Source organism: Neodiprion lecontei, chromosome 6 (genome assembly GCF_021901455.1).
Source record: "Neodiprion lecontei isolate iyNeoLeco1 chromosome 6, iyNeoLeco1.1, whole genome shotgun sequence".
NCBI classification, from domain to species: domain Eukaryota; kingdom Metazoa; phylum Arthropoda; class Insecta; order Hymenoptera; family Diprionidae; genus Neodiprion; species Neodiprion lecontei.
This window is the reverse complement of record NC_060265.1, coordinates 19,113,200-19,140,482: the sequence shown is the minus strand read 5'-3', so window position 1 is coordinate 19,140,482 and position 27,283 is coordinate 19,113,200. Positions and strand designations below refer to the sequence as shown.

Sequence of the window (27,283 nt, the reverse complement as noted above, 5' to 3'; positions counted from 1 at the left end):
CTCGTCTTCCTCGTCCTCCTCCTTGTCCACCTCCGACCACCTCCAACCGCCGCCAACCACTTCGGGTTATACCTGGAATAGTAATGAATATTCTCAGTATAGGAACACATCAAAAATATTGTGTACGGATGAGTATAAATAATTAATTAATTAATAATATAATAAATTTTATCAGCGCATTTATAGCTACTGAATTTGTGCTTGCGCAAAAAATGGATCGAAATAATTTATTGCAAACATGACAATTTTGAAAAATTTTAGATGAAATATATTACAATTGCCGTTAAATATTATGTAAATGATAAACTCACCGAGCAAAAATCCTCGCCTTCCTCGTCCTCCTCCTCGTCCACCTCCGGCCACCTCCAACCACCGCCAACCACTTTGGGTTATACCTTGAATAGTAATAAATATTTTCAGTATAAGAACACATCAAAAATATTATGTAAGGATGAGTATAATTAATTGATTAATTAAGGATATAGTAAATTTTATTAGTACATTTATAGTTATTGAATTTGTGCTTGCGCGAAAACTGAATTGAAATAATTTATTGTAAACATGACAAGTTTGAAAAATTTCAAATACAATACAATTACAATTGCCATTAAATATTGTCAAAATCGTGAACTCACCGAGCACAAATCCTCGTCTTCCTCGTCCACCTTGTTCTCCTCGTCCTTCGCGTCCTCCTCCTTGTCCACCTCGGGTCATACCTCCTTTTTCCTGGATGTCAAAATCCACCAGGTGGAGAACCAGGACAGTCAGAACTACGAAAAATTAGTCCTGAAGGTCAAAAGTCACTAGGTCAAGGACGTGGACAGCCAGAACTTTGGACCGCATGTCCCTGATGTCGAGTTTCACCAGGTAGCGGACCTGGAGCATAGAAACTACGCAACGCTTGTCCTGGAACTCGAGTTGCACGAGAAAGCGGACTCGGAGCGCAGGATCTAGGAGGTAAAGAACACGGTACTCGAAATCTGCGAAGCGCGATTCTCTTACGTCCGCTCTACTGCGCGTTTGTCTCCAGACTGAGGAATTCGGCTAGCTGATTTCAGATCGATGACGTCAAGACGAAAAAAAATTTGGGATGACGTCACTTTCTGAACATCCGAACATCCAAACTTTGGTTCGAACTTCAATACTATGTATGATATGATGTGTGATGTACGATGTATGATGTATGATGTATGATTATATGATATGTCTTTACATTCCAGACAAGAAATACGCACTTTATCTTCCTTGCCGATTCCATACTCAAGCGGCTAGGCCCTTCGATGGTCAGCCGCTGACTAAAGGGTATATTCTTCAGTTAACGGGTCAGCTAATAACGCCGCCGTTCTGCGACAGTTGGATGATAAAAAATTTTGCTTGTACTTTGCAATTGTGTGTTAAAATACACTCTAGGTTTCAAGAAGCTTCGTTTTATCTCTTCCCATTAAAAAAAAAAAAGAGTCGCCGACAATCACCTTTTCAGGTCTGTAAATCAGGACACTGCGTTAAACACTCTCATATACGGAGCATCCATTTCATCTCGATCAAAATTAGCGCATCCGTGATGTATTACAGTTACTCTGAATTTTTTCCCAGACGGACACTTTTCGAAAAACAATTCTGCTTCTGTACCCAACGTAGATACTTCACTTGCGACTAGCTGAAACAGCGTTTCGATTCTGTGCTTACAAAAACTTAAGATCGAGAGAGCAAAAGAAAAATTGTCGGAATAATTATGAATATCGATGTTACGGAATACATCGAGCGCGCGTCGAATAGAATCTCATTTCGAAATGAATAATTCTTCTATTCTCATATCATAGACGTATTATTGTAGGGAATCCAGTTTGTGTTCTGGAAAAGTACAATACTTACAGTATGCATCACGTATTCATCGTAAATGGATCATATATATTAATATCGTACGTCGACCGCATATAACTATATACTTTTCGGTCTCTGCATCATTATTATATCTGATCTATTATTATGTTTGATTTATTTATACACTTTTCTCTCGGGTACCTATACTTCAATTGAATCACTGTTTTGCCACCAATTTTGGAAGAAATTTATTTCCATTAATCTCTTTCATCGCCGACAAGTCGGTCAGTACACACGGGCTAAGTACTGGCTTGGGTTTACCATTGCGAAGACTGTGTTACTCGGAAGGTGAATGCAGCCAGCATCATCTCGAGATTCGTAAATCTCTGATGTTCTGCAATAAGTTCTCAACTCTATTGTTGGAACATCTCAGGGAGCGCAAGTGCACGACGATTTTCGGTTGTCACACCAAAGACCATCAGGGCAACTGTCTTCACATTCTTCAGTCAACGCTCTTGTCCACGACCGCTATTAAACGTTGACTGCAAAAGACATTCGAATTTTTTAAATTTGTCAAATGCAGCATGGCGGGTTTTCGACATCCGGCGACGAAGTTAGAAAGTAACAAAGAGCGTACACCCTGTTGCGGACGTGTGGTCAGTGTCCTTCCTTACCGTCTAAACTCATAGTATTCATGCAGGTTTCTCTCTGTTCATACATGTAACGGTTATTTGCCCGCGTTTGCTTACGTACAAGAATATATATTTACTCAACTATTGTCACTAATATTAGAGATCAGTGACTTTTGTAAAATAAGCTTGTAATTCAAACAGGTGAAGCCTTACTTGAGACTGACTCCGTTGAACGTTAATTCGTGATTAGGAGCCGTGCAACGAAACATAAATTAAAATTATGCAACTTAGATCATAAGGTGGAAGAATATTATGATTTGTTGCCGAAGCATGCGGATTGAAAAAGCTCTACTATTTTCAATATACGCCGAAAATGGAACGTGAGGTAGGTAAACAATTTTTGTTGACTTTATTTGACATATCATTGTGACCTGCACAGCTTCTGTGAAAGTCAGATTGGGTCATGTTAAGTTAGGTTAGATTCGATTGTATAAATGAGAACGTTCGAACAATCACATAATTCTCAACTGTGATATTACAATCCTGAAAAAATTCCACAAATATCAGAAAGCCTTTTAAAATATCAAGAAATCGTCATTTTCTTCTTTGATATCATTGTAACAGCGAAGAGCCGGAGTTTAGAATATTTTAGTCGTGCTGGAAATTTATAGACAATTTACGTACACAAAGGTGAAACTTTTCTTGTTAAGACTAATGGATAATCTATTTATGATTTAACCTTCGATCCTTCCGTCCAGGGCTGCAATGTTTTGTTCGAAAGCATTGATGGATTGGCACGTATGGCAGAAGAGCAGTCCGATAAGGATGCCGCGTCAACTTTGAGAGGATTTCTCGAGTATGTCGATACCCTCGCAAATGCAAACATTAAAATCAAGAGCAAGGATTCGATAAAGACGGAAGATGCCACCGCTGCCAATGTGATTCAACAAAAATTCACAAACACGAATCTTACAGATTTAGTGAGTAACAGCTGACCCAGGATTCCCAGAATTCTTTAGTAAGAGATCAGTTTACTCTGTCAGCAAACGATCTTCAAATCATAATTCATATCACTGCTTAAATATTTATACTTTACCATGCATGGAAGATCATTCTCCAAATTTTATCCTTTGAACCTCTCACTCGATGTGTGTTTGTAAGATACAGGATGAAAGTAAACGATATGTTTACGATGCTACACTTTCAATCTGGCAATTTCAAACTCGTTGCTACCGAATGAGATTGAAGATCATGTCGTTAATGTAATGAAAGAATTTTTAAAACGCATGACTGTTTTAGAACTTTAGAGATAGTTGAAAATTTAGTAAACTGTTGAAAAACAAAACATACTAATATTTTTATTTCAACTTCTCTTGAAAGTCACTCCAAAGTTGCGAAGTAGTGATTTTATTGGTTATACTTTGTTGACGTAATGTTAATAACTTTAACCTCTTGCCATAAATACTAAAATAACCCAAAAACTTGCGTCCATTGAAAAACTTCTTTTTACTTTCACAAATTGGCTTCAGTTCCAGTATTACTAAAAAAATTAAAATCTATTCATATACCACACAACGCCCAGCGGTAAATACTGAGTAAATGTAGAAAAGATAAAACAAGTGAAAGGAGACCAAGCTAACATGATTTATCTCAATTACAGGTGGAAAAAGACGCTATGACAAAATCAGCCGTACAATACATCGCTCTGGCAGAAACGCAAGGTCCGTTCAACGAGGGGAGCACCGAAGAAGATTGGAAGCTGAATGAAAGAAATCAGAGCCCATACCGCTGTGCAATATGTCAGGTTCAATTTTCGAGTCGAGTTTCACTGGATAGACATATCGTAGACTTGCATCTAGGTACCACGGGCCGTTTCCAGTGTGATGTTTGTCACAAGGAGTTTTCCCGTGTGTCAGACTTAGCCAGGCACAAGTTGATACACACAGGCGTAAAGCCATTCCAATGCAATACTTGCCAGAAGCAATTTTCCCGACAGGATCATCTAAAGCAGCACATACTCAGTCATTCGCAATGTTCAGATGGCGAGTTTTTTGCTTTCGACAACGGCTTGAACAGGTGCACGATATGCCATAAACAGCTTTCTCGTCCTCAGCACCTAAGGACCCACATGCGTCAGCATTTGGGCACACTGTTCGAGTGCGACAAGTGTAGCAAAAGATTCTCACGCGCTTCGCATCTCAGAGCTCACATGCGACTCCACTTGGGTACATGTTTCAGATGTGAGATATGCCAAAAAGAATTCTCTCGACCTTCCGACTTGGATAGACACAAACTTACACATCTGGATAAGAAATTGTTCGATTGCCCCACGTGCCAAAAAAAGTTCTCCAGAAAAGACAACCTGAAAAAGCACATGCTTTCTCATGTCGAATCGATACCGACAAACCAAGAAAGCCACGAGAACATCGGCTTTGAAATAAATATGGGCGACGACAATTCTTGTTTAAATTTGAGAAAGAGTTTCCCATTACCCTTGCACCTGGAAGGACACACACCGAGTCGTGAGAGTGACACGAGATGCCACGAGTGTCACATTTGCAGAAAGCATTTTGCAAGGAAAGACCATTTGAAGAGACATATCGCCTCACATAAAATCTGCCCTCATCATCAGAGCCCAAATTGCGCAGGGTGTCAGGCGGTGAAAGAAGAGACAATGCTGCAGGTGGATTCGAGCACATTTGAGTGCAGGGAAAGATCGAGCAACTGCGACCTCTGTAGTGTACAGTTCGCCAGTACTTACAATTTTGAAAACGATGTGTGCGTGCATAATTGGCGGGATAAAAGATTCGAGTGCGCGGTTTGCGAGAAGCGTTTCAACAGAAAGGTTCGGTTAAAAGAACACGTTCGCAGTCATGGGGATCAAAAGTTTTCTTCGTTTGACGGTAGAGACAAGGAAGAAAACAGGTGTAATATATGTCATAAACAACTGTCACGACCCGAACATTTGAAAGCACACATGCGGCTGCACTTAGGCACACTTTTCAAGTGCGATACATGTGGGAAAGAGTTCTCTCGATTGTCAGACTTGGACAGACACAAGCTAGTACACTCGGGACTCAAACGATTCATATGCATCATTTGCCACAAGCAATTTTCTCGTAAGGATTACTTGAAGAATCACATGCTATCGCACGCCAATCAAAAGTCATTTGAGTGTGACAAGTGTAAAAAACGATTTATGCATTTCTCCAATTTAAGAAATCACCTTCATCTTCATCTAACTGAGTAACTAATAATGTTTGCAATTGTGTTAGCTGATGTGACAAATGTAACGACTGAACGGTGTGACCGGTCTTACGTTTTTGTAAGTTCCCATTCAAGACTTAATTGACAGACCAGGGATTTAAACCCAAGTCCTCCCATTCCACAGTCACAAGTGCTAGCATCTAAGCCACTACGGTCGATATAAAATCATCTTTGCTTGTGATTTATCATCTGCTAGTTTTATATATTCAACATACCACGTTTGTGAGAACAATATCTTATATCATCGTCACGGCTCTGAACCTCCCAGTTCCGATACCATCTGGTAAGTTTCTTCGTTTATTTCGGTTGTTATACCAATCATCTGGCATTTGAAATGGTCTCTTTCCCGTGCCTATGATGCAGCTCCAGTTTGCGACTTTTGCTTTGTGTGTTTCTCTTGGTCCCTCTTCCTTGTATAGTTGGAAGCCGAAACAATAAGATGCACCCACTTCTGCAGTCGCGCTGGTTGCGGCAGACGTGGGTTGAACGTTCCTTTTGTACCATCGTTTGGTGTCTCCTTTTTCATTTGGTCTTGTTCGAATGACCTATGCTTCAGACCCCATCATGCCTACGTTCTTAAAGGCAATGTTGTCGATTCTGTACGTTTGGAATTTTCTTATTGTATCTGATACGTGTATCAAATACTTAAGATTGAATCTTGTTCCGAGCACATACTCAGCGAATGTGGTAGTGGTTATCCCGAAACTGGTAAGGCACTAACCAATCTCTGGTACTTTAGGACCAATTGGAAAGAATTTGCCTGCTGAGTTCGGCATGAATTCTGAGTTTGCAGGTTTTCTTACTCAAATGTTAGGTATAGGTTCCATAAACATGTCGCGGGCAATACCAAGCGATGGTACTTCCTCGAATAGGTTGTGCGTGTCAGTCACTTTTTGGGCATGATATTCACCGAAATTTTGGATTACTGTAGTTGGCAAGGGAGGTATAGCTAGACATGTTTCCTTCCCAAGCTTATCTCTGTAAGTTTCGATTTCGTGTAGGTATGCATGCAACGCCAGAGGGACGTTGAATTTGTGGTCGTGTACGGCTTTACGAATATCCTTTTGTGCGCTTGTGAGAGTTTCAAGTCCCTGCTTACTCTTTACCTCTATCAGCTTTAGATGTGATAGAGCGGTAGCATAGTAGACGACCTTTTCTCGGACAATAACTCTTTCGAGTTGTTTTTCGTCTGCTCTGTAGCCGTCGTACGTTTTGGATGCCACATCTACGATCTTACGAAAGTTGGTGAAGAAAGTTTGATGTGGAACAATCATTGGTACTCCGTACATCTACTCCAAAGATAGCCTCGGAGATGATTGACTCATTTCTTTGAGGACTTGGTTTTGTAGATAGATTCGTTGGCGGAGATAGTTCTTCTGTCCGCTCTACGCGTTTGGTTGTTGTTTATTTGTCAGTTTACTTTCAGATTGCTTTTGAATTTTCTTACCGACGTGAGTTAGGTCAAAGTTTTCAGGCTCCCCTTGATATTCTGGGGCAACGCGTTTGATATCTACACTAGTATAAACAATGTTGACTTTTGCGTTTACCATTTTTCTACACTACAATTTTCTCATCAGAGACCAGCAGTGTAAACTAGGTAAACAGTGTAAAATAGATACACAAGTATCTAAAACTTTTTTCACACTGTTCTATATAACTATCGCCACTCATATTTTGTAGAACAATTAAAATTATGAGAGAAAATAATGATCAAAGATAAACATAAGCAAAATTTATCTTACACACAGATTTGGTAACTTATTCATATCGGTTTTGTTTAAGGGGTTATTCTAGTCTAGAGGCCTAAATTTCGGGTTTGATAAAAAAAAAAAAATATACGTATATATATTTACCATCCATTTTTTTTAGTCTTTTAATTGATTTTTCAAAAACTTAGCCAAAATGTTTGTATATATATATATAAAACTGGAAAGTTATGGGCCTCTAAATGTAACTGTGAAAAAATACAGTTTGAAACGGTTGATATGATTGCAATGCTTCCATTAATCTGAAACGGAAATAAAATCAATTTTCCTTATTCAGGTGCCCATAACTTTCTCAATTTTTGGAAATTCGACATCAGCTTGGGCAAAAATATTCTTAAAAAATGTACCTGTAATAATATGCATAAAATGAAAATTGATCTTTCCAAAGTTCTAGACTACAATACCCCCTTAATACGTGACTAAGCAAAGATATCTGTTTCGTTTGCTTTCTCTTTCCAACTTTGTAAGAATATAGAAATTTTTATACCGAAGTGCTTCGAAGTGTTACACATTATAATTTAATAAAACTGTCCGTTGCACTGTTGAACCTCGTTACTTTAGCGTTTAGTAACTATTTATAATTATAATTGTACAAAAAAGAACAAAAAAAAAGTGAATAAATATTTTCAAGGTTACAAATAAAGTTTCTCGAAGCTTTTCATTCTTCAAATTCATCTCGTTCTGTGATATTTTTGACGTCAGAATATGTAATTCACGCCGTTCATTACATATAATCACGCAGATGCCCTGAAGTTGAGCACCTATTCGTTCTTTCAAACAAAAATTGCGCTATAAAACTGCGGGAAAACTGGATTCAACATGAAAAAAGATTCCAAACTCGAGCTCAAGTGATTGAAAAAACCCATATTCAACAATGGATAAACTTTTTTGATACCGTGATTTGATGTAAACTTCTGCATAGATTGAAGTTACAATTTACACGGTTTCTTACAAAATGTCCCTTTCTTGATTATGCGGTTTGGTACTTACAGGTTCACAGAAATTACTGAAAATATAATTTTATTGGAAGCGTTTCCTTCTTCACTTTCATTCTCAATTTCTTTTTCCTCCCGTTTACATGACTTGTACAATATACTAATTTACGAATGAATATAGCTGCGTGATGCTGCAGATAATAGAATTGCTCCAGGCAAAATATCAAAACCACTATATACTTATATATATATTATATATAATATAATACATAATATTAGATATCTAACAACATTATATGTGATGTTCATTTCCAAGTATTTTCAATTGAAATAACATTTTCTCTTGCATCATACGTATTGTAGGCAACCCATGATACAGTTATTACATCTATGTACAAATCAACGACCCAGCATACTTACAAATATAATTAACGTACATGATGTAATATTGATTCATTCAAAAGATATAGACCTAATGCAACAATAAAAAACAGAAGATTATTTACAATAACAAAATAACAAAAGAATTGGGCACCTGTTTATATAGGAACTTTGCTAGAGTCTGCGGCGATAATTTGAACGTGTTATACAGTATTGCTGGATACAATATCGTTTCTCACCAAATAAGTAAAGTGTACTTACATGACATACACAGCTGTACAATTCGATTGCAGTGTCCCAAGGACGTGTGTATTTCATCTGGATTTTTTATAAGAACAAAAATCGAGACTCTAAGAAAAAAAAAAAAACAGTTAGGCATTCATATAATCCCAATTACTAGTTAAAACAAAAAATAATAATAATTCGATAGTTAGACAGCGCAATTATCGATCGATCCACAACCTAGTTATTATGCGTAAAAGTAACTGTGAGTGAAACGGATTTATTTACAGATATATTTCATAGAAAAAATCTAATCTGATGAGAAAAATTGTACGAAATATGAACATCACGTGACGATGTTTGCTAGAATGTAGGAATCCTGAACACCAAAAAGAAAAGAAAGAAAAAAAACTGACTCAGGTACAAAATCCTGGTGTTTCTAATATTTTTGTATTGACATGCCATCCGTATATAGTAATGCGATATTTGATGAGACATGACAACTCGCTGTGTTGCATGTCCGTTTTACGACTAATGCTATGTAATTATTATTCTAATACGATACGTGATTTTATCATCGACTGGATGTTTTATTACGTTATTTTTGTTTGACGAATCTTATTCTTTTTCGTCTAAACATTAAAAGTTCTAAAAATATTTGAGATTACAATTGCCTCTATATTCCATCGGCTTATTACATTATAAAGGTGCTTAAGGTTCAAAATTTGTAAACATTTCAGCCACCATGCTGAATTTGAATTTTGATAATCACTCCGTTATTATGCATTCGTTTATCGGTGTGTTTGGATCCATTCTAAGTCACACAATATCTCCGGAACTATAATATAAGGCCTCCAACTATGCATACATATATTGGCTTTAAGTATGTTATTATTATTTGTAATCCCAAAATGTTTGATCTACGTTTACGACCTATTAAAATTACTTGATGTCACGATGACTGTAATTTATAACCGCATCTTGCGCCCCTGATTACAGGAACTTTGAGAAAAATATCAATTTTCGTTCGGACTCAACGCAGTTTTTCGTATTTCAAAGTGTACTTTTGGGATGTTTCAATTTTTTTGTCCATTGTTCGAAGTTTTGTTTACTTGTATCATTTCTTTTTCTTTTCATTTCTTCACTTATGTCGGTAACTGAAATTCAGTACTTTGCAGTTGTTGTGAAATGTTAATATTGTGATATAGTCTAATCGTCCATTTGTAGTTTTTCTGCTGCGACAGCAAAGAACTGACTTGACTCTTAAACAGATAGTCTGACCTTTCACAGTCGGCGTTTATTCCATAGTCAGCAAAAGATCATCCCCTTCTAGTTTCATACCCTGACTTATGTCAAGCGACTTGATCTTTCCAGCCTTTGGTGCTTGCACAACCATTTCCATCTTCATAGCCGAAAGTACCACCAAAGGAGCCCCCTTCTCAACAGTGTCTCCAACCTTCACCCTTATATCGATCACGGTTCCTGGCATCGGAGCTCCAACCTGACTCTTGTCTGACTTCGATGCTTTAGGGTGAATGTGTAGTTCCTGAAATTATAAAACAGAGAGTGACGTCACTGCAGTTTTCTACAAATATTCTAAAGACAAAGTATTAATTAGCGAGTATAATGGTAAGACACCATGGAAGAATATCGTGAAAGTAAGGTAGGTTCACTTAGCTCTGACTTACTGCGAGTTAAGGGCACGGCAATGTATATAATAATTAAATTACGGTAAGAGAGTGGCTTTTACATACCTTCACAGCCTCCTTATCCTTAATGAATACCGATCTCAGTTGTCCGTTCATCTCGAAGAATACTTCACGTTCTCCGTTTGCCGTGAGGTCCTCAGCCATCGCCAAAGTTTTGATACCAAGAGTCTTACCCCTCGCTATTGTAACTTCAAATTCTTCCCCAACTTTCGGCCCAGTCAGGAATATTCTCGTATCCAACTTGTCCACCGGACCAAACAATTCTTTGAAGTTGAGGTAATCCTCGGTTACTTGCGGATACAGAGCTGCTGACATCACATCCTTGTCGGTTACGTGAGGGTGAGATTCTTTGAGCTGAGTCTTTAGAGCAGCGAAGTCCAACGGGGGTAAACTCGCGCCCGGTCTTCCCTCGATGCGCGGCATCGCTTTCAGGACTTTAGATCTGTAGGATGAATTGAACTTGGATGTATTAACCTGACTGTTGCATAGACGAAAAAGTTAGGGAAAATCGGATACAGCGAGACAACGCTTATATTGTTATCTGTATTAAAGTTGCTACTTACCTGAGAGGCTCTGGGAATCCTCCGTAAGGCTCACCAATGGCACCCTGAAGGAACTCGACGACGGATTTCGGGAAAGATAGCTCTTCAGCTTTTTCAAGCACCTCAGCCGCGGACAATTTGTTTTGTACCATAAACTGGGCAAAGTCACCAACGACCTTCGAGCTCGGTGTGACTTTGATAATGTCGCCGAGAAGGAGGTTGGCTTCTCTGTAGGCCTTTTTAACGTCCTCGAAGAATTCGCCAAGTCCAAGAGAGTACGCTTGGAATTGTAAATTGGTGTACTGGCCTCCGGGTATTTCGTTTAAGTAAACATCAGCGTTTCCGGACTTCATCGTGGTCGTACATTCGAAGGGTGCGTAAAGGGTACGCGTCTGTTCCCAGTAGGCCGAGTACTCAGATATATCAGTAAGTTTTATCCCAGTGTCCAATGGCGTTCCTGCAATACATTTTCCAAGTTAAAGGCTTCTACTGATCCATCGAAAAATCACCATCAAGCTGAACCGAAGTCAAGCACACCTTGAAGCGAGGCAACGACGGCTCCCATCGACGGCTGACTCGTCATTCCGGACATGCTGTCGACGGCAATGTCGACGACGTCGGCTCCAGCCTCGGCACAAGCCAACATCGACGCGACTCCGGCACCAGCTGTATCGTGTGTGTGAATGTGGATGGGTACGTCGGGTTGTTTCTGCCTGATAGCATCTATCAGTAAACTAGCAGCCTTAGGTTTCAAGAGACCAGCCATGTCTTTGATCGATAGAACGTGGGTTCCAGCCTTCACCAGCTCATCAGCTAGGTTTGTATAGTACTTCAGGTCGTACTTTGTTCGTTTAGGATCGCTAACATCACCGGTGTAAGAAATTGCAGCCTCTACAACTCCACCAGCTTTTCCAGCCGCCTCCATACCTGCAAAGATTTTACCATTTACTAGAATGAAAGTACCATATTTTGCCACTTTAATACCGTATGTGACCGTCAATTGATCCATTTCTGGGTATATCAACTACATGTAAGTGGAGTCCTGACCACAAATGGCACAATAGTGTTAAGTTTGCTTTGATCGCTGTAAATTTTAATTTTTGTACAATTGAGTGGTCAAAAGTACCGTGAACATTTACTGTAGAAGATGTGCTTGTGATTTCATCAATAATTGAATCGATTTTCGGTACTAAAAAAAATTCAAACACTTCTAATCGGTGGTCACTACGGCGCATCTACCCTACCACTTTCAATGGATTTTCAGTACGAATTAAATTCATCATCGCTGTGCTCACCCAGAATCAGGTTTGGCAAATAATTCAAGGAGTCGAAGACCCTGAATATATCCATGCCAGTCTGCACGGCCAGCTCACAGAACTTGAAGACGACGTTGTCAGGGTAGTTCGTGTACCCCACTGCGTTTGCTCCGCGGAGTAACATCTGGAACGGAATGTTTGGAATGGTTTTTCGCATGTCTTCGAGCCGCTCCCAAGGACATTCGTGCAGGAACCTCAAAGCTACATCGAATGTAGCACCACCCCAATTCTCAAGCGCGTACAAGTTGCTAAATTTGTGGGAAACGAACGGAGAAATTTGCAACAAGTCGTGCGAGCGAACACGCGTTGCTAGCAGCGACTGATGAGCGTCCCGGAAGGTAGTGTCCATCAACAGTAACTCTTTTTTGGCCCGAACCGCCTTTGCGAAAGCTTCTGGTCCTTCCTCTTTGAGAATTTTACGCAGACCTTGTGGTGGTTCCAATATTCCTACAAATTAGATCACCATTTAGAATATCTGAAGGTGAATTCAGAAGATTTGAAACGAGCGGTGAAAGTGGATATTGACGTAGTATGCTTTAGGTTGTTTAATTCATACCTAAGAATTGTGCAAACCTACCTGGAGCATCTGGATCCATCGTCTCTTCAGCGGCGGCAAGCTTAGCAAAGTCTAAAAAAACAATTGTCAAACAAAACGGATAAAAGGCATGCGATAAATAAATGATAGTGTAAGGTATAAAAATGAAAAGAGATTAATAAGTTTAAGATGTAAGTTGGGTGGGTATACGTAACATGAGCGAGTGTTCAGATCAATGATCGTATGAGATAGTTACGGTATGACTTGGGCATCCAATGGCTATACAAATTGAAACTCATAAACGACCCAGCATTGTTTACGTCAGGTGTCGTTAAAATTTGCAAATAAATAAAGTTCATGCCTCGTGTTTCGAATGCGTGCAAAGATAACATTTTTTGTATTTATCGTACCGAATTGCGGCTAAAGATTGCAGTTAATGTATTTGTTGCATTAATTAACTTAGAAACGAAACTGACAATGTGAGTATGATTCCCGATGCGAACCTGGGCCATTGTGATTCAATGTGCCGAACGTGAAGAAGAGGCAATCCATCCCGAACTACGTTATCCACCAATACCTAAGGTCTGTTCATTTCCAACATTCATTCGTACCTCGAGCGATTTGAGGTATTTGTGGTTTGATTTCGGCTGGTTTTAACGACGTGGCAAGCGGGGTGCTCGGCCCATTTACAAGCACAGTTCCCAAGTAGTTGAGAAGCTTCTGCGCCCGATTCTGACTGGGCTGGAATTGGAATAGCTGCGGATTTTCGTCTATGAAGTAGGTGTCCACGTTCCCGTTAAGGAACTTCTGGTTCTCCAGTACGTTCAACAGAAACGGAATGTTCGTCTTGACTCCACGGACTCTGAACTCCCTCAGTGCACGGTTCATCTTCGCGCAGGACGACTGAAGGTCTCCAGCGTGGGCTATCACCTAAAACTCGGGAAAAGCCCGATTTTCAAAAAGCGTCGAGAATGCGCAGAGCACCTTAAGGACTGCCCGCTCTCACCTTGACCAGCAGGGAATCGTAGTAAGGCGATACGATAGCCCCAGCGAACGCCGAGGCACTGTCCAACCGGATACCCATTCCCTCTCCGGATCGGAACACCTCGATTCTCCCAGTGTCCGGCTGAAAGTTCTTGGCTGGATCCTCGGTAGTGACTCGGCACTGAATCGCGAATCCTTGAGGCACGATTTTCTCCTGCGTCATGCCGAGTTCGGGCAGAGTCATGCCCTCGGCGATGTGAATTTGAGACTGGACAAGATCGATTCTGGAAGTAAAAAAGCGGGGTCAGTTCGATCTTCAGACACAGTGACCAGACTCTCAAGGTTTTAAAATTCCTCTACCAAACTCCGGATCCTCAACTAAGAGTTAAGAGATCACTTCACGTAGGGTTCGAAACCTCATAATTACCCAGTGATTTCCTCGGTGACAGTGTGCTCCACCTGGAGCCTCGCGTTAACTTCAATGAAGTAGAAATTTCCGGATTCATCGGCAAGAAACTCAACCGTTCCCGCGTTCGCGTAGCCAACGTGTTTTGCCAGCTTCACCGCGTGCTCCGTCATCTTGTCACGAACCTTCGGGTCCAGTGAGGGTGCCGGTGCAATTTCGACGACCTGACACAAGCGACAGAAGAAAGTATTTGGTCAGACTTTTCATACACCTGCAATTGAGGACCATTCTCTTCTAACGCAAACTCCACCCACCTTCTGATGACGACGCTGAACTGAACAGTCTCGTTCGTAAAGGTGAACGACGTTCCCCGCATGGTCACCCAACAGTTGAACTTCTATATGACGAGGCCTCTCGATAAACTTCTCGATGAACATCGCTCCGTTTCCGAAGGCAGCCTGAGCCTCGGATGACGCACGTTGGAAACTTTCTCGCACTTCTTCCATCCGTTTGACAACTCTCATTCCTGAAATAAAATATTTCCAGGACGTTAAAGTCAGCCGGCAGTTGTGAGACAACTGTTGATCATCCGGCGAGACCTACCTCTACCACCACCACCGTATGCAGCCTTGAATATAACCGGAAGTCCGTGCTTGTTGCAGAAGTCTTGAGCCTCGTCGGCCGTCGTGACGGGTCCATCAGTTCCTGGGACGATGGGAACTCCCGCGCTGATCGCTGCTTGTCTGGCGGCGACCTGGTCGGATTTACTGGATATTAAAAGACTGCTGAGATATTGCTTTCGATGCTACATCGGAAGGATCGTCACGTATATCGTGCGTTACCTTGTCACCCATCTGCTGGACCACCTTTGGACTCGGGCCGATAAACCGGATGCCGGCATCGACTACCGCCTGCGCAAAATCCGATCTTTCCGAGAGAAAACCGTACCCTGGATGGATCGCATCGACGTCATTTTCCTTGGCGACGCGGATTATCTCAGGGATGTTGAGGTACGCCTGAACCGGCGGTAAGCCTCGACCTACCAGGTAACCCTCGTCGGCTTTCTGTCGGTGCATGTGCATTTTGTCCTGCTCCGAGTATATGGCGACCGAACGGATGCCCAGCTCGTTACACGCCCGGAATACTCGGATGGCGATTTCACCTATGGTCACGAATTTGGAATAAGGTACTCGTCAAAGGGGTTTTGTATGGTTTACGATAGATTTCAAGCCGTGCAATGCAGAAAACGGAGTTTGGACACGATCGCAATGTGTACGGTTCAACGATTGAGACACAAACAGAAGTGATGTAGTGGAATTCAACGATAACGTACTCGATCATTGTAGCCACGTGAAGAAGCATTTGTAAAACCAGTGGTAACTGTGGTCTCGTGCTCTTAATTGAATGACTCGATGCACCGGCATCGTGAGAAATTTGTAAAATACTTCTAGCTCAATATCGGAGAATCCCACGTAGTGATTGAAATTCATGAAATGATATCGACGTGTTTTGCGTTATTTCGTAACTGCAGCGCATTAAAGCGCTACTAAAGTGGGGTGAAAAATTCCAATCAACGAACTTGACATCTTCATGTTACTCAATGAACTACGATTACCACACGTATCACTTTGGAATTTCATCTTTTGCCGCAGAGAGATAAATGTGTCTGGGATATCGCAATGGTCCTTTTTCACAAGTCGCGTTACGCCAAGGGTGAAGCGAACGTTCTTCATCCGGCATTCTAAGACCATTAAAAACTTACAACTATAACTTTCCTCCTATCGCGTTGCGTTGACCCACCACTGATTGCTACATGATCAAAGTTCGTCTTTCCGCTTAACGTGTGTATATGTGTGACCATTGAAAGACTTTAAGCTTTGTATTTAGCACCAACGCATTACGTTCGACACTTAGATTTGTATAGTCGTTTTGGAATAAACAATTGCGGCATACATTTATTCTGATTTATTAAAATGCGAGTCGCATAATCTCGCACGTACCTCTGTTCGCTACAAGGACGCTTCTTATTGGCTTGTACTCGACATCTGTAGCGAAATTGTTTTTAGCCACATTCCAGGTCTGGAGGATAACCCGGTGCCTGGAGAGAGCCCGCGTCGCTCTTCTTGCCGAATACATTTTCGATTATCTCTGTATATTTATCGGCGTTTGGAGTACGGTTTCCCCTTGGAACCGCTTCCTGATCTCTGCAGCGTCCCAAAATTCTCGTTCTCGAATCGGGACTCGTAACCTCCTGAAAAAATAATCATACAATTATTGCATATTATTGTATATATCCGGCTGTATTTTTGAGCTCGATTATTCACACAGTCATCGTTGACGTTCAAGTGAAATCATGCGACTGGTTCGTTGAACCTATGAAATATTCGGGTTATCCACTGTATCCCAGTTATCGTTTAAATTTTATCGTCGCAAGAAACGTTGATTCTACATGCATTGCCAATCACATTCACCGTCCCACTTTCAAGTCGGCTGGATTATTAAAGATTCTTATTTTTTGTACTTAAATCTCCGTTTCATCGGTGAAAAAATTTCGACTGTAAGTAGTTGCCGAAAAGCAAGAGTTGAAACATTCTGTACAGATAGTGCAACCTGCAGCATGATCACGTGATCGTCGCGATTAGATATCGAGCGGGTATACGTATAATATATGAAATATCATACAACCTATGACAGAAAAGATACTTATGACGTTGTTATGCCAGCACTTTAAATGAACGGTTCTCAATATACGCTCGGCGATTTCCATCCGTCTTGGTTGTATTACAAAATTTGCAGAAACGCAGCCGATCGGGTCGCTGATTCTTACACAACTCGAACTTTGACCAGACGGATGCGCGATTTGTTAAACATTACCTTGAGACAGTTTTGCAGTACAGACATATTCTTCGAACTCAATCGAATCGCGTTCATTGGGAGAATTTTAATTACGCTTTCGCATGCATGACCGTCATGGCGTGCGAAATTCTCATTAATTATAATTTCGTTTACCCACTATTTCGCTGCTGCGATTTCCTCCGACATTGCAATAGCATAACTGGCACTGCATGAGTTAGCAGCGTTACTTCTTAACACACGGTATTTGTACAGCGTATGATAAAACTACAAAGTTTAAGTGATTTCGTGGAACGATAATTGATGCGAATGGAACCAATTTCTTCTTTGATATATTGTTTATTAACTAATGTACATTTACAAAAGAAGAACAATGCTTGTTAACGAATAAGTTTTCAACGGTAAATTTACGGATGTGAATACATTTATTGATTTTGACAGATTTGATGATCGTTAACGTTTTTAGTTTTTTATTATGAATGACAAAAAAAAAAAAAAATTCTCTATAATTTCAAAAAAGGAATAAATAAATATCCGCGGAATAACGCGTTAAATTTTAAGGCAAACGTACTGGTGAAGAACTCAGAATACTATCTATATCAACAAGACTCAGACCCTCAACTGTAGAATAGCTCACGTGATGACCCTAGGAATAGTTTCCTGCTCACCGAGCCAATTTTAAGAATAGAATGAGTAAATTTTTTTAGACACATGTAGCAGAGAGTCGTAGTACAACATTGTGCAATTGATGACAAAATCGCCGATCTAAAGGTGAGCAATACAAGGTCTGCCATTCTAAGAGATCGGTTTTTGCTATCGTTTCTATAATTTTCAAATCGGACCGTCGCATCTGTATCGAAAGTCAAAACCCATAATCTTCCCATAATGTTTTTCTTCTCCCTAACAAAATTTCTTCCGCCGTCTATCGAGACGCGAGATTACTAATTTTACATCGGATGTCAACGGTAGTCCATCTTGGAATATCATGCGAATTATTTGGAGTTGTAGATACGCTTGACATCCGTCTGAGCATGTGCCAAGGCCGTGAGATCAACCTCTGTGCTCGATAGCTCATTGGGAACTGAAATGTGTTTAACTGGTTCAAGTGTGGTTGACACGACATATCAACATTATGCTCAAATCGGAATCCGCAACTGAAATAGCGTGATTAAGGCCTCTTCAATCATTAGCTGAATACCAATTAAGATCTTATTGCGTATCGACGTGACTACTGGAAACCAAATATGGAAAAAAAAAGAATGTGATTGAAGAGAGCATCTGTGGTTTTAAACGCTGCAGCGATCGGAAAGCAAAATCTCGTACAGAGTGGAGCGGAATCGTGATGCGTGGTTGCACTTTTGTGATTTCTTTGCGAACCCTGCTGTTTTGCGGTATCATTTAATTACGATTTATGACTACCAAGCGTCGATTAAGCTAGAAATAAGCAATCGCTCTTGGTAGGCGTGTCCATTGTTGGGCAAAATCATAGTCCAACTGTATTAAATAAATTGGATCAATTGGTCTGTTGAAGGTCCAACTATTTTTACACCGAGTTTTCCAAGCCACGTTGCGATGCCTATACCATACAATATGACAATCTGCACATTTCCTCCTGATTGATATGTGTCTGCTATAAGGGGACCGGAAAATTTAACAAATATAATGAGCACAGATTAGGTCATATTGTCGTTATTATCTGAGCAAGCTTAATTCTTTAGAGTAAGTACGAAAAATCAAATTTTCGCGTTAACGAAGTTTTTGTCAAAATCTCCTACGTTAAAATGATCGAGGTTAGATATCCTGATGCATGTCTCTCCTCAATTATCTCCTTCTCCTTCAATTATGCTGAGTCAACAGCAAGGTTTGAAAAATCAACTTCAAGTCTCATAAAACACCGACAGTCCATGCGAAGGCGAACAAACCGTCTCTGAGTGCCGGAGCTGTTATGCAATATTTGAAAGTCGAACTAGAATAACAATTCCGAATCGTGAACGTGTAATCAACTAACATTAGTCGGTCGTTAAACTTAGGTATCAGATATCTTATAGTATTGACTAAAGATTCGAACGACATATTTTCCTTAAAATAGCAATAAAAACACTGCGTTTGGTAATCTACCCATCTGAATCATTCTCATTTCGTGTTAACCATTACTTCATGATCTCTAGTCAGCTTTGTTCTCTGTGTAGAAACACCTGGGTTTTCATTATTGCTAATTGGTTGAAAGATTAAATGACGCCTCGTAATTCACAGCTGTCTGGAAATATACTTGAAAGGATGTTATATTGAAATTTGAAATGCAGGCACAAATACGATCTTTCCCTTGTCGAAAATCTACGTTATACGAAAACTGTTCGAAATCCCTCGAATATCGCTCCCATGGTGATCTGATAGCAGATTTAGCATTGGAAAATATAAGATACCAGGGACGATTGGCACACAAATTATCTTCGAAATAACACCACTTCTACCGTGAAATCTGTTAGGTTCTCGTATGAGTTTCGCATGACTTGTGGTAGGTACGCGATAAGGTTGTATACATGATTTTGAATGGTTTTAACCGGTATCTTGACATAACAATTATAACACGCAGAATACAGTGAATTTCTTGATTTCCTAGTGCAGATTATTTGAGATATAGTTAGTGGCCACGTGAAAAATGATAAGAGTTCGATGCTTAACTATCACGCGATTGGCAAAGTTAAGGATTGCGCGTCAACAGTCATTACTTACGTTTTTGAAGAACTCGTGAAAGATTAGTCGAACGATTAAATTGCTCGTAATTTGTGCAATGAGGAGAGGTGTGAATGACTTTAACCGCAGAGATATTAACACTGACGAATTACGTACCCTGTACATGTATGCTTAAACGCAAGTAGGTATACTCGAATTGATATGGTCGTCTTATAACGCTAGAAATATGCCTCGAGCTCAATCACCCGAGCGATAAAAGCGATAAGAGCTTTAAAATGTTATTACATCAGCGACAAGACTCGCCATCGTTGTATACCAACTTGATCCAAAAACGATTTTATCGAATCATTCGCTGATTATTCCGAGAAGATCAGCAGCCGCGTGGTAAACATTTTTCGTACCTCCTTAATCCGGTGGTGAAAAATTTATTCACTTAAGTTTCTAATTTCATACGGCTCAGTTTTTGATTCACGTTTACTTCAATGTTTTACCGATATTTTGGCATTTTGTCGTTAATGCAGTATTCCAATATTTACCGGCAGAACAATATCTCGGCAATCACCGATATGAGCAGTATTTTGGTAAACCGAAAATACCGGCTACAAAATCGATACGGAAAATCGGTATGAAATTTTCGATACCGCGCAACCCTAGTTAATTAATTATCAAATGCAATATCTGGATTAAGTCAACACGCGTTGTGAAACAGGCAGCCGGTTTCCTCTTTCCCTATTCTTTCCTCGGAACAAGCTGTCGTGTTGGGAAAATCCATATCGAGCTACTTTGCACGTGTTTTACCAAGAAGACAGTGAAACTCGACGCCTCCAGTGTCACTCTAAATATTGACGTACTTAAAATATTCAGCTACTCTAATTTTTCAACCAAACAAGGTTTTCGGCTATATTATACATTGGAAGCTCCTTTATTTTCTGGTTCATAAAAGCCAGCCTTTTATTCGCACGTACCAAGATGATTTATCCTGTCTTTTACCTTCCAAGACTGAAAATGAACCTAACAATTATTCCCACGTGTTACACACGAGATGGTTCAGGCATTTTCACCTTCGTACGCGAACGATACACGTTATATCCATGCTCTGAACATCCACTGAATTTTAAAATGGGAGACAGTGCTTAGCGTTGTTAAATAATGATCGATGCTAGTTCGGCGTTATTCAATTTTGCAGGCTTCATTTTAAGTATAAGATCGAACGTAACAACAACTATTTATGCAGACTCTTTCGAGCTGGAAGGATCTGTAACACCCTATAAAATTTCGACGAATGTAGACTGCAAGAACTCTTTTCTTGACAGGCAACGTGAATAGTTAGAGAAGTTAGGATATCGCACCCTTATTTGAAAAAAGGCAAAAATTGCGCAGGTCACTTTAATCGCTAGATAAGCAATCCTGAGTGTAACAAATTATCCCACGATCTACGACGTCCTTATTGAGTGCCTTATCAAGATATTCATATAACATTCTTAATCGGCGTTAAGCCGTAGAACGACGGCCCGCGTCACACGTGTCATGTTTTCGCAAATCTATATTATAACCAAACGGCAAAAGGCAAAATTTAAAAAATTACGAGCGCACATCGATCATTTTTAACACTGCTTGATTTTAAAATTGTATTCTTCTGCATTTATATAATACAATTTTCGGAATATTGAAAAGCTTGCGATAAATTCAAACTCGTGGGATTTTTTATTTTTATTTTTTTGCCATTATTCCCGAAGCTTTTCTAAGTTAAACTTTCAAAAAATCGTACCCTGATGTACAAGTGTTGAAATCTCGTTATCAAAACCAGTGAGTCTTCATAGACGTGCAGCTTTTTCACAGTGGTTAAAGAAAGCACATTAATTTTGATAAAGAAAGTTCTGTTTATATTCCCGAGCTGAAAATTATTCAGAAAATGCCAAGGCACTTATCATATCGCAGCATATAGCTGAGGGAGTATTTATCTAGCTACATTGCACAACTCATGTGCAGCCTATGTTTACAAGTCTATTCCACTGTTGTACGTAAGATTTTTTTTTCTTTCTCTATTTCTGTATGAGACAGAAATTTCTGAATTTAGTCCCGTTCATCATCGCGCCTACATCTTCATTTGGCGCCACTTCGAAGCTTGTAAAATCATTACCTGCCTTTAATTCACCTCCAGCATAAGCTAAGCATATAAATTCACTCGTGACAAGCTTACAGAATATTAGGCTACACGTGCGATTTTGTATAAATTATACATACATATATTTTCACTATTAAGGGGTGCCGAAAGATTTTATTAAAATACATTTTCTTCCTTAAAAAATGAGATTTCATTTCTTAGACCTTGATCTTTTTTGATTTTACAACAAATCAAAAAAAAAAAAATTTTAAATAAAAAATCAAACGGTAGGAAAATAAATCTGGGATTAAAAATCCTTTTCACTAAAACATTTTCAATTTTTCATGATGGAGTAATGAACTTGGCGTCCAAACAAAATATAGCCGAGAAATTGGTGTATAAAAAATTTTAAAGAAGCCTAAAATAAAAAAATAACAAATCACAATAGTAACAAAAAGCAAATCATGTATGCACAGGTGTATTTAACGGTGTACGTTTTTTAACCTGTTGTTCAATACTTTTGCCCGATTCGACATCTGGCACCGTCAACTGAAAACTACGTCAACGACTACCGTTTAAACTTCAGTTCTTTATCTACCTTGAGTACCGCAGTATCTAACTTGTATAAAAATTTCCAGACTCTAGAAAACAGACAGTTATAAGACAATTTGCGAAAAAAAAGCGAATTGATCGTATCTGTAATTCTGTACTGATGGTTTGTTCATTTTTGTAATAAGGTAATTTTATTTACAACCATCTTTACCGCATCCCATTAATTAACTATCGAGAAAACCTTTAATTAATGTAAGAATTAATAACAGAGCTTGGGAAAAAAATCAATTGAAAAACGTACACCGTCTGTGCACACATGATTTATTTGTTGTTAGTAATTTGATTTCTTAATTTTTTATTCTAGGTTTCCTTAAAAAATTTTATGGACTAATTTCTAGGCTATATTTTTTTTTTTTGATGCTATGTTGGTTATTCCATCATAAAATATTGAAAATATTTGTGTATAAGATATTTTTAATCACAGATTATTTGTGTACCGTTTGATTTTTATTTTTTTTTTTTCTTTTGATTGGTTATAAAATTTTAAATTATCAATGTCCGTAAAAAATGAAATCTTATTTTATGAGGAAAAAAAATAAAATAAAAACAAGAATGACAATTTTTTTTTTAAACCGCCGGCACCCCTTAATAATGAGATAAAGTATTGAAACTTTGAGGATCTTTGTTTTTCAAGGTAAACTTAAGACTTTTCAACTTGGAGCATAAATATTTTTTTAATGGCCACCGTATTACAGTACTGTTACATTACTCACGTACGGATCTCTATTGAAGTCTTTGACGTAAATGACCTTTTTTACCACATAATCGTCTGGCCTGATAATCCCACTCAGAGATATTATCTAGTATTATTAATAGAGTATAGCGACACGATTAATCAGCTGCTTCCTTTACGCGTATATACATGTATAATTTATCAAGCCAATGTACAGTTCTTTTTATCACTAGTCATTGCTGTTTTCTGCCAATTATACAACGAATAGATCGTTAAATAGAAAATTTTACCATTCAAGGACATGTTCTACGTCCATTTACTGTATTCTTCATAATCTTCCTAACAAGAATAGAGATTCTGTACATTGTCGAGTGAATGTCGCAAGGATGGTTACCTGCGCATAGAAATTGAACACGAATGTACTGAATAGAAAAAAAATGAATACAGAAATAACCGTCGTAGATAGCACGAGTAGAAAATATTTTCTATACGAATTTCCAAAACTTTGAAAGTCGAAAATTTTCTTTATCCCGGTTCAGTTCTATATTTCTTTTACTGCTTCATGATATTTCTGTAAACTGTAAGTCTCGCAGATTTCAAAAATCAACAAGAATAGTTGAGCAAAATTTTCAGGGAGCTTCCACCACCGACAACTGTCAAAAATCTTAATGTCAGATAAAGATTACACTAATCTCGGAATGTTCGGTTGCTGAACCGTCCATCTTACAACGTTATACAACCCTTATCACGCTCGCATTAGACGCCGTCAATATCAACGAAATTACGATAGTAGATATAACCAGATCATTGCGTGCGACTCGCACAACTCAGCCACAACTTTGCTGCGGTTATGCTTTTATTACTGTAGATATAAATACGAGAAAGACTTTTTTATTTTCCTTCCCTGAAATTGTCAAGTAAATCCACATCTGTTACATCATGAGAGTGGAGATAAAAAGTCGATTGTAAAATGAGAAGATAACAATTGACTGGGAAAATTCATAATACGCATACAGGAAAGTTGCAGAGTAGTTTTCACAGAAACTTTGGAAAACTTGGCTAAGACGATGCGTATTAATTATTAAATATGTTGTTGATTTTCTTCGAAAAGAGACGACTCGTGGTATAAATTTATCGACTCCAAATGACATACGCATCAATACAAAGATATTTAACTTGCGTTTCAACTATGACCGTTTATCGATAAGGAATAAACGAAGGTCTAAACTGTTATGCAAAATATTAATTTTTTCAATCGTTCGAAAAATTTCAGTGCCGTAGAAAACTGATCAAAAGTAATGTAAATTTAATTGCATTTAAATATTATTAATCTAATATTTTACTTCGACATTGGTATGCGCCCTAATTGCAAGTATGACAAAACTGCACTCCAACCACCAATTATTACTACACCATATTTCTCCAAGTAAAATGATGCCGGATTCTCCCCGCTTTTCCAACTCCGATCATCATAGCTGATGCTAGGCAAGATTCAACGGGGATTCAACACTCGATAGTTCCGATAGCCGATGACGTAGATTCAATAACGACTCCTATTCGGTTTGTTGACGCAGACAGGACGCCATTAAACCTGTCGCAGGCTTCATTCCGATGAATTTCTGGCTTCCAATACCGAAGGTTACAGTTAAGGGCTTAGATAAAATATTCAGGAGTGTCATAACGTCGGACATTTGAACTTTGCACTCTATTGTACCACGGATAAGTATTTTGCAAGTGTCAAAGTTATTTCCAAGAGACGAATTTCAAGTCAATTAAGGGTAGTTCCTACAGACTCGTGCTAGTATAAAAATCCTCGAGAGCTGACAGTACAGTAATTGTTTACAAATTCATATGAATCTGTGTTTTTGGTAGAAATGATCGAACGTAGTATAATGAAAAATTTTTGCAAGTTGTGTAAACGTCCCAATATCTGGTCTCCGAAGATTTACTCGCACAGACTTAAATCGAAGACGATGCTTCAAACTACTGTAAATTATTTGCATCACATACAATGCGGAAATAATGCATAGTCAGAAATTGGCTCGAGTACCTGCAGAGTTTCGCACAAAAGCACGAGGGCGTCGTGGAATCGATTTTACACGCACGCGTCCGGTAAATTAATGTGCGTCACGGGATAAAGTAATCAACGTTTGCCAAAACAACAGCCGATTAAACCGAGATAATTATTATTTAATTATTATATTGGCACGGGTGCTGGAATTCTGTGAAACGCGCTATAACCCATATAAGCAATGAAATAAACAAACGTCGCCTCTTCAATGAACTAACCTGATCAACACTTTTAACATAAGGTAATAATTACAGATGCTAATTGCTGCGTACCAATTGTTATAACTTTCATTATCGCCGTGAACTTATGCCGAGATCAAAATTATCTCGCTTTGGACGAACAGACTGATAGTGGCGCATTAACGGTTAGTGGTATTTCCTTAATTTTGAACTCTGCTTCCACCCTTCTCTCTCTCTCTCTCTCTCTCTCTCTCTCTCTTTTTTTCTTTACCCAGTGCTAATCGGCCTGCGTATACGCCTAAGTAAATAGAATTCCGTCGTTGTATTCATGTATCTTACAACGACGCGCTGTTGGCTCGGATTTCGAGACACGTCACTTTGAACAAACGATTACGAAATATGTTTTTTCAATCAATCACACGAATGCTGAACAGTTGTGCGGGTTTTACGTAACTTAATGAAATAAAAAAAAAAAAAAATTAAACAAATAACGAGGCAATGCAGAGAAACTAAGACGGTATCAAAAGAAATAAAGGAGAGATAGAACAGCCCTAATATATAAATGTAATTTTGTTCGAATTTTTAATGAATCGTTCAAGGGCACTTTGAAACCTATCAATAATACGATTCTATAGAAAAGACAGCACCGCATTCGGGATTTCCAACATTATCTGTGCGTGTATTGAGCGAATGGTTTCCAATAGGCGGTGATGTTTCATGAATTTTTCGGGGCATCGGTGCCTTCGGAATCCCTACTAATCGCTGGGCGGATGTAAAAAGTCGACTCAAAAATTTCTACTCACACAACTAAGCTGCCGATGATGGTGCAAGGAGCAGTAGAAGCGTCCGGTTGAAGCCGGCCCGTGTCCCAAACCGTACTGAGAGACACATGCGTATTCGACCTGTACTCTACACCGCTGGTATATAGTTACAACAGCGTGTTTCAGAGACGCTTGGCGTCGAGGCTTGCTGTTGACGCTTTTCGAATCGATGTAAACGCCACAGCGGCTCGTAGTCGGAACCAGCACATCCAAAACGGTATGAATCTTTAAAACCGTCGGTACGGTAGCTTGCTGTGTAAGAAATTTGCTTCGACGGGACGGACTGAAGTTTTCAGATTTCGTCGTTTTCTTCGAAATTTGATTCCATTTTTTACGCCTGTCTGCGCTTCGTGGCTTTATGGCACTAGAAATAGAACGAATTTGGTTTTTAACGAGTATATCATAAATTATTATAAACCTCTTGTGATCGTGACGTTGTTACAGTTTAATCATCTTCTTTCGTATTAAGTTTGTATTGTTGTACTGAGGACAAAGTTGCGACTGCAGCAGAAGTAACAAAAAGATTGTCAAGATAAAACATGCTCAAAACACTTGTGAGAGAGTAGAAATTTCTTAACTTGCAGAAAACGGTAACACTGGTTTGTTTGAAATTTTATGAGCTATGAAAATTGTAAATCTGACGATCATTTTTTGAAAACAAAATACAAAAAAGCTCATTGGCCTTGTTGACTTTTTCACAATTCTCAAATTTATTCGTATTTAGTGAAAGGTAGGTAATTGCATTGCTACGAGTGTTAAA

The 27,283-nt window shown here is 39.1% G+C and overlaps 2 protein-coding genes across 4 annotated transcripts; one reads left to right on the top strand and one right to left on the bottom strand.

The window, feature by feature from the left end:
• The first annotated feature begins 2,488 nt into the window (after nucleotides 1-2,488).
• LOC107226815 (zinc finger protein 84-like) lies at nucleotides 2,489-9,150 on the top strand. Of its 2 annotated transcripts, XM_015667740.2 has the most exons (3): nucleotides 2,489-2,838; nucleotides 3,212-3,433; nucleotides 4,114-9,150. In XM_015667740.2, exons 1-3 carry the CDS (start codon nucleotides 2,827-2,829, stop codon nucleotides 5,701-5,703), a joined length of 1,824 nt encoding a protein of 607 aa, XP_015523226.1. In that variant the 5' UTR covers nucleotides 2,489-2,826; the 3' UTR covers nucleotides 5,704-9,150. The 2 variants fall into 2 exon arrangements, with proteins under 2 accessions (XP_015523226.1, XP_046600202.1); XM_046744246.1 differs by lacking the exon at nucleotides 2,489-2,838 and having other exon boundaries at nucleotides 3,303-3,471.
• LOC107226814 (pyruvate carboxylase, mitochondrial) lies at nucleotides 8,490-26,648 on the bottom strand. Of its 2 annotated transcripts, XM_015667738.2 has the most exons (14): nucleotides 26,506-26,648; nucleotides 16,517-16,767; nucleotides 15,359-15,678; nucleotides 15,120-15,270; nucleotides 14,831-15,042; nucleotides 14,538-14,740; nucleotides 14,133-14,394; nucleotides 13,738-14,056; nucleotides 13,169-13,219; nucleotides 12,571-13,038; nucleotides 11,813-12,202; nucleotides 11,297-11,732; nucleotides 10,779-11,175; nucleotides 8,490-10,570 (listed from the first exon to the last, which is right to left on the bottom strand). In XM_015667738.2, the coding sequence occupies exons 2-14, from the start codon at nucleotides 16,650-16,652 to the stop codon at nucleotides 10,322-10,324; spliced, it is 3,594 nt and encodes a 1,197-aa protein (XP_015523224.1). In that variant the 5' UTR covers nucleotides 16,653-16,767; nucleotides 26,506-26,648; the 3' UTR covers nucleotides 8,490-10,321. The 2 variants fall into 2 exon arrangements, with proteins under 2 accessions (XP_015523224.1, XP_015523225.1); XM_015667739.2 differs by lacking the exon at nucleotides 13,169-13,219.
• Between the last annotated feature and the right edge of the window lie 635 nt (nucleotides 26,649-27,283).

Excerpts from the sequence above, each read along its gene's own strand:
- LOC107226815 (XM_015667740.2), top strand. Across the intron at positions 3,434-4,113 it reads ACACGAATCTTACAGATTTA|GTGGAAAAAGACGCTATGAC; the intron begins GTGAGTAACAGC and ends TCTCAATTACAG.
- LOC107226814 (XM_015667738.2), bottom strand. The coding sequence starts at position 16,652 with ATGTATTCGGCAAGAAGAGCGACGCGGGCTCTCTCCAGGCACCGGGTT. Across the intron at positions 14,057-14,132 it reads ACGATTCCCTGCTGGTCAAG|GTGATAGCCCACGCTGGAGA; the intron begins GTGAGAGCGGGC and ends CCCGAGTTTTAG. Across the intron at positions 11,176-11,296 it reads GGATTCCCAGAGCCTCTCAG|ATCTAAAGTCCTGAAAGCGA; the intron begins GTAAGTAGCAAC and ends TTCATCCTACAG.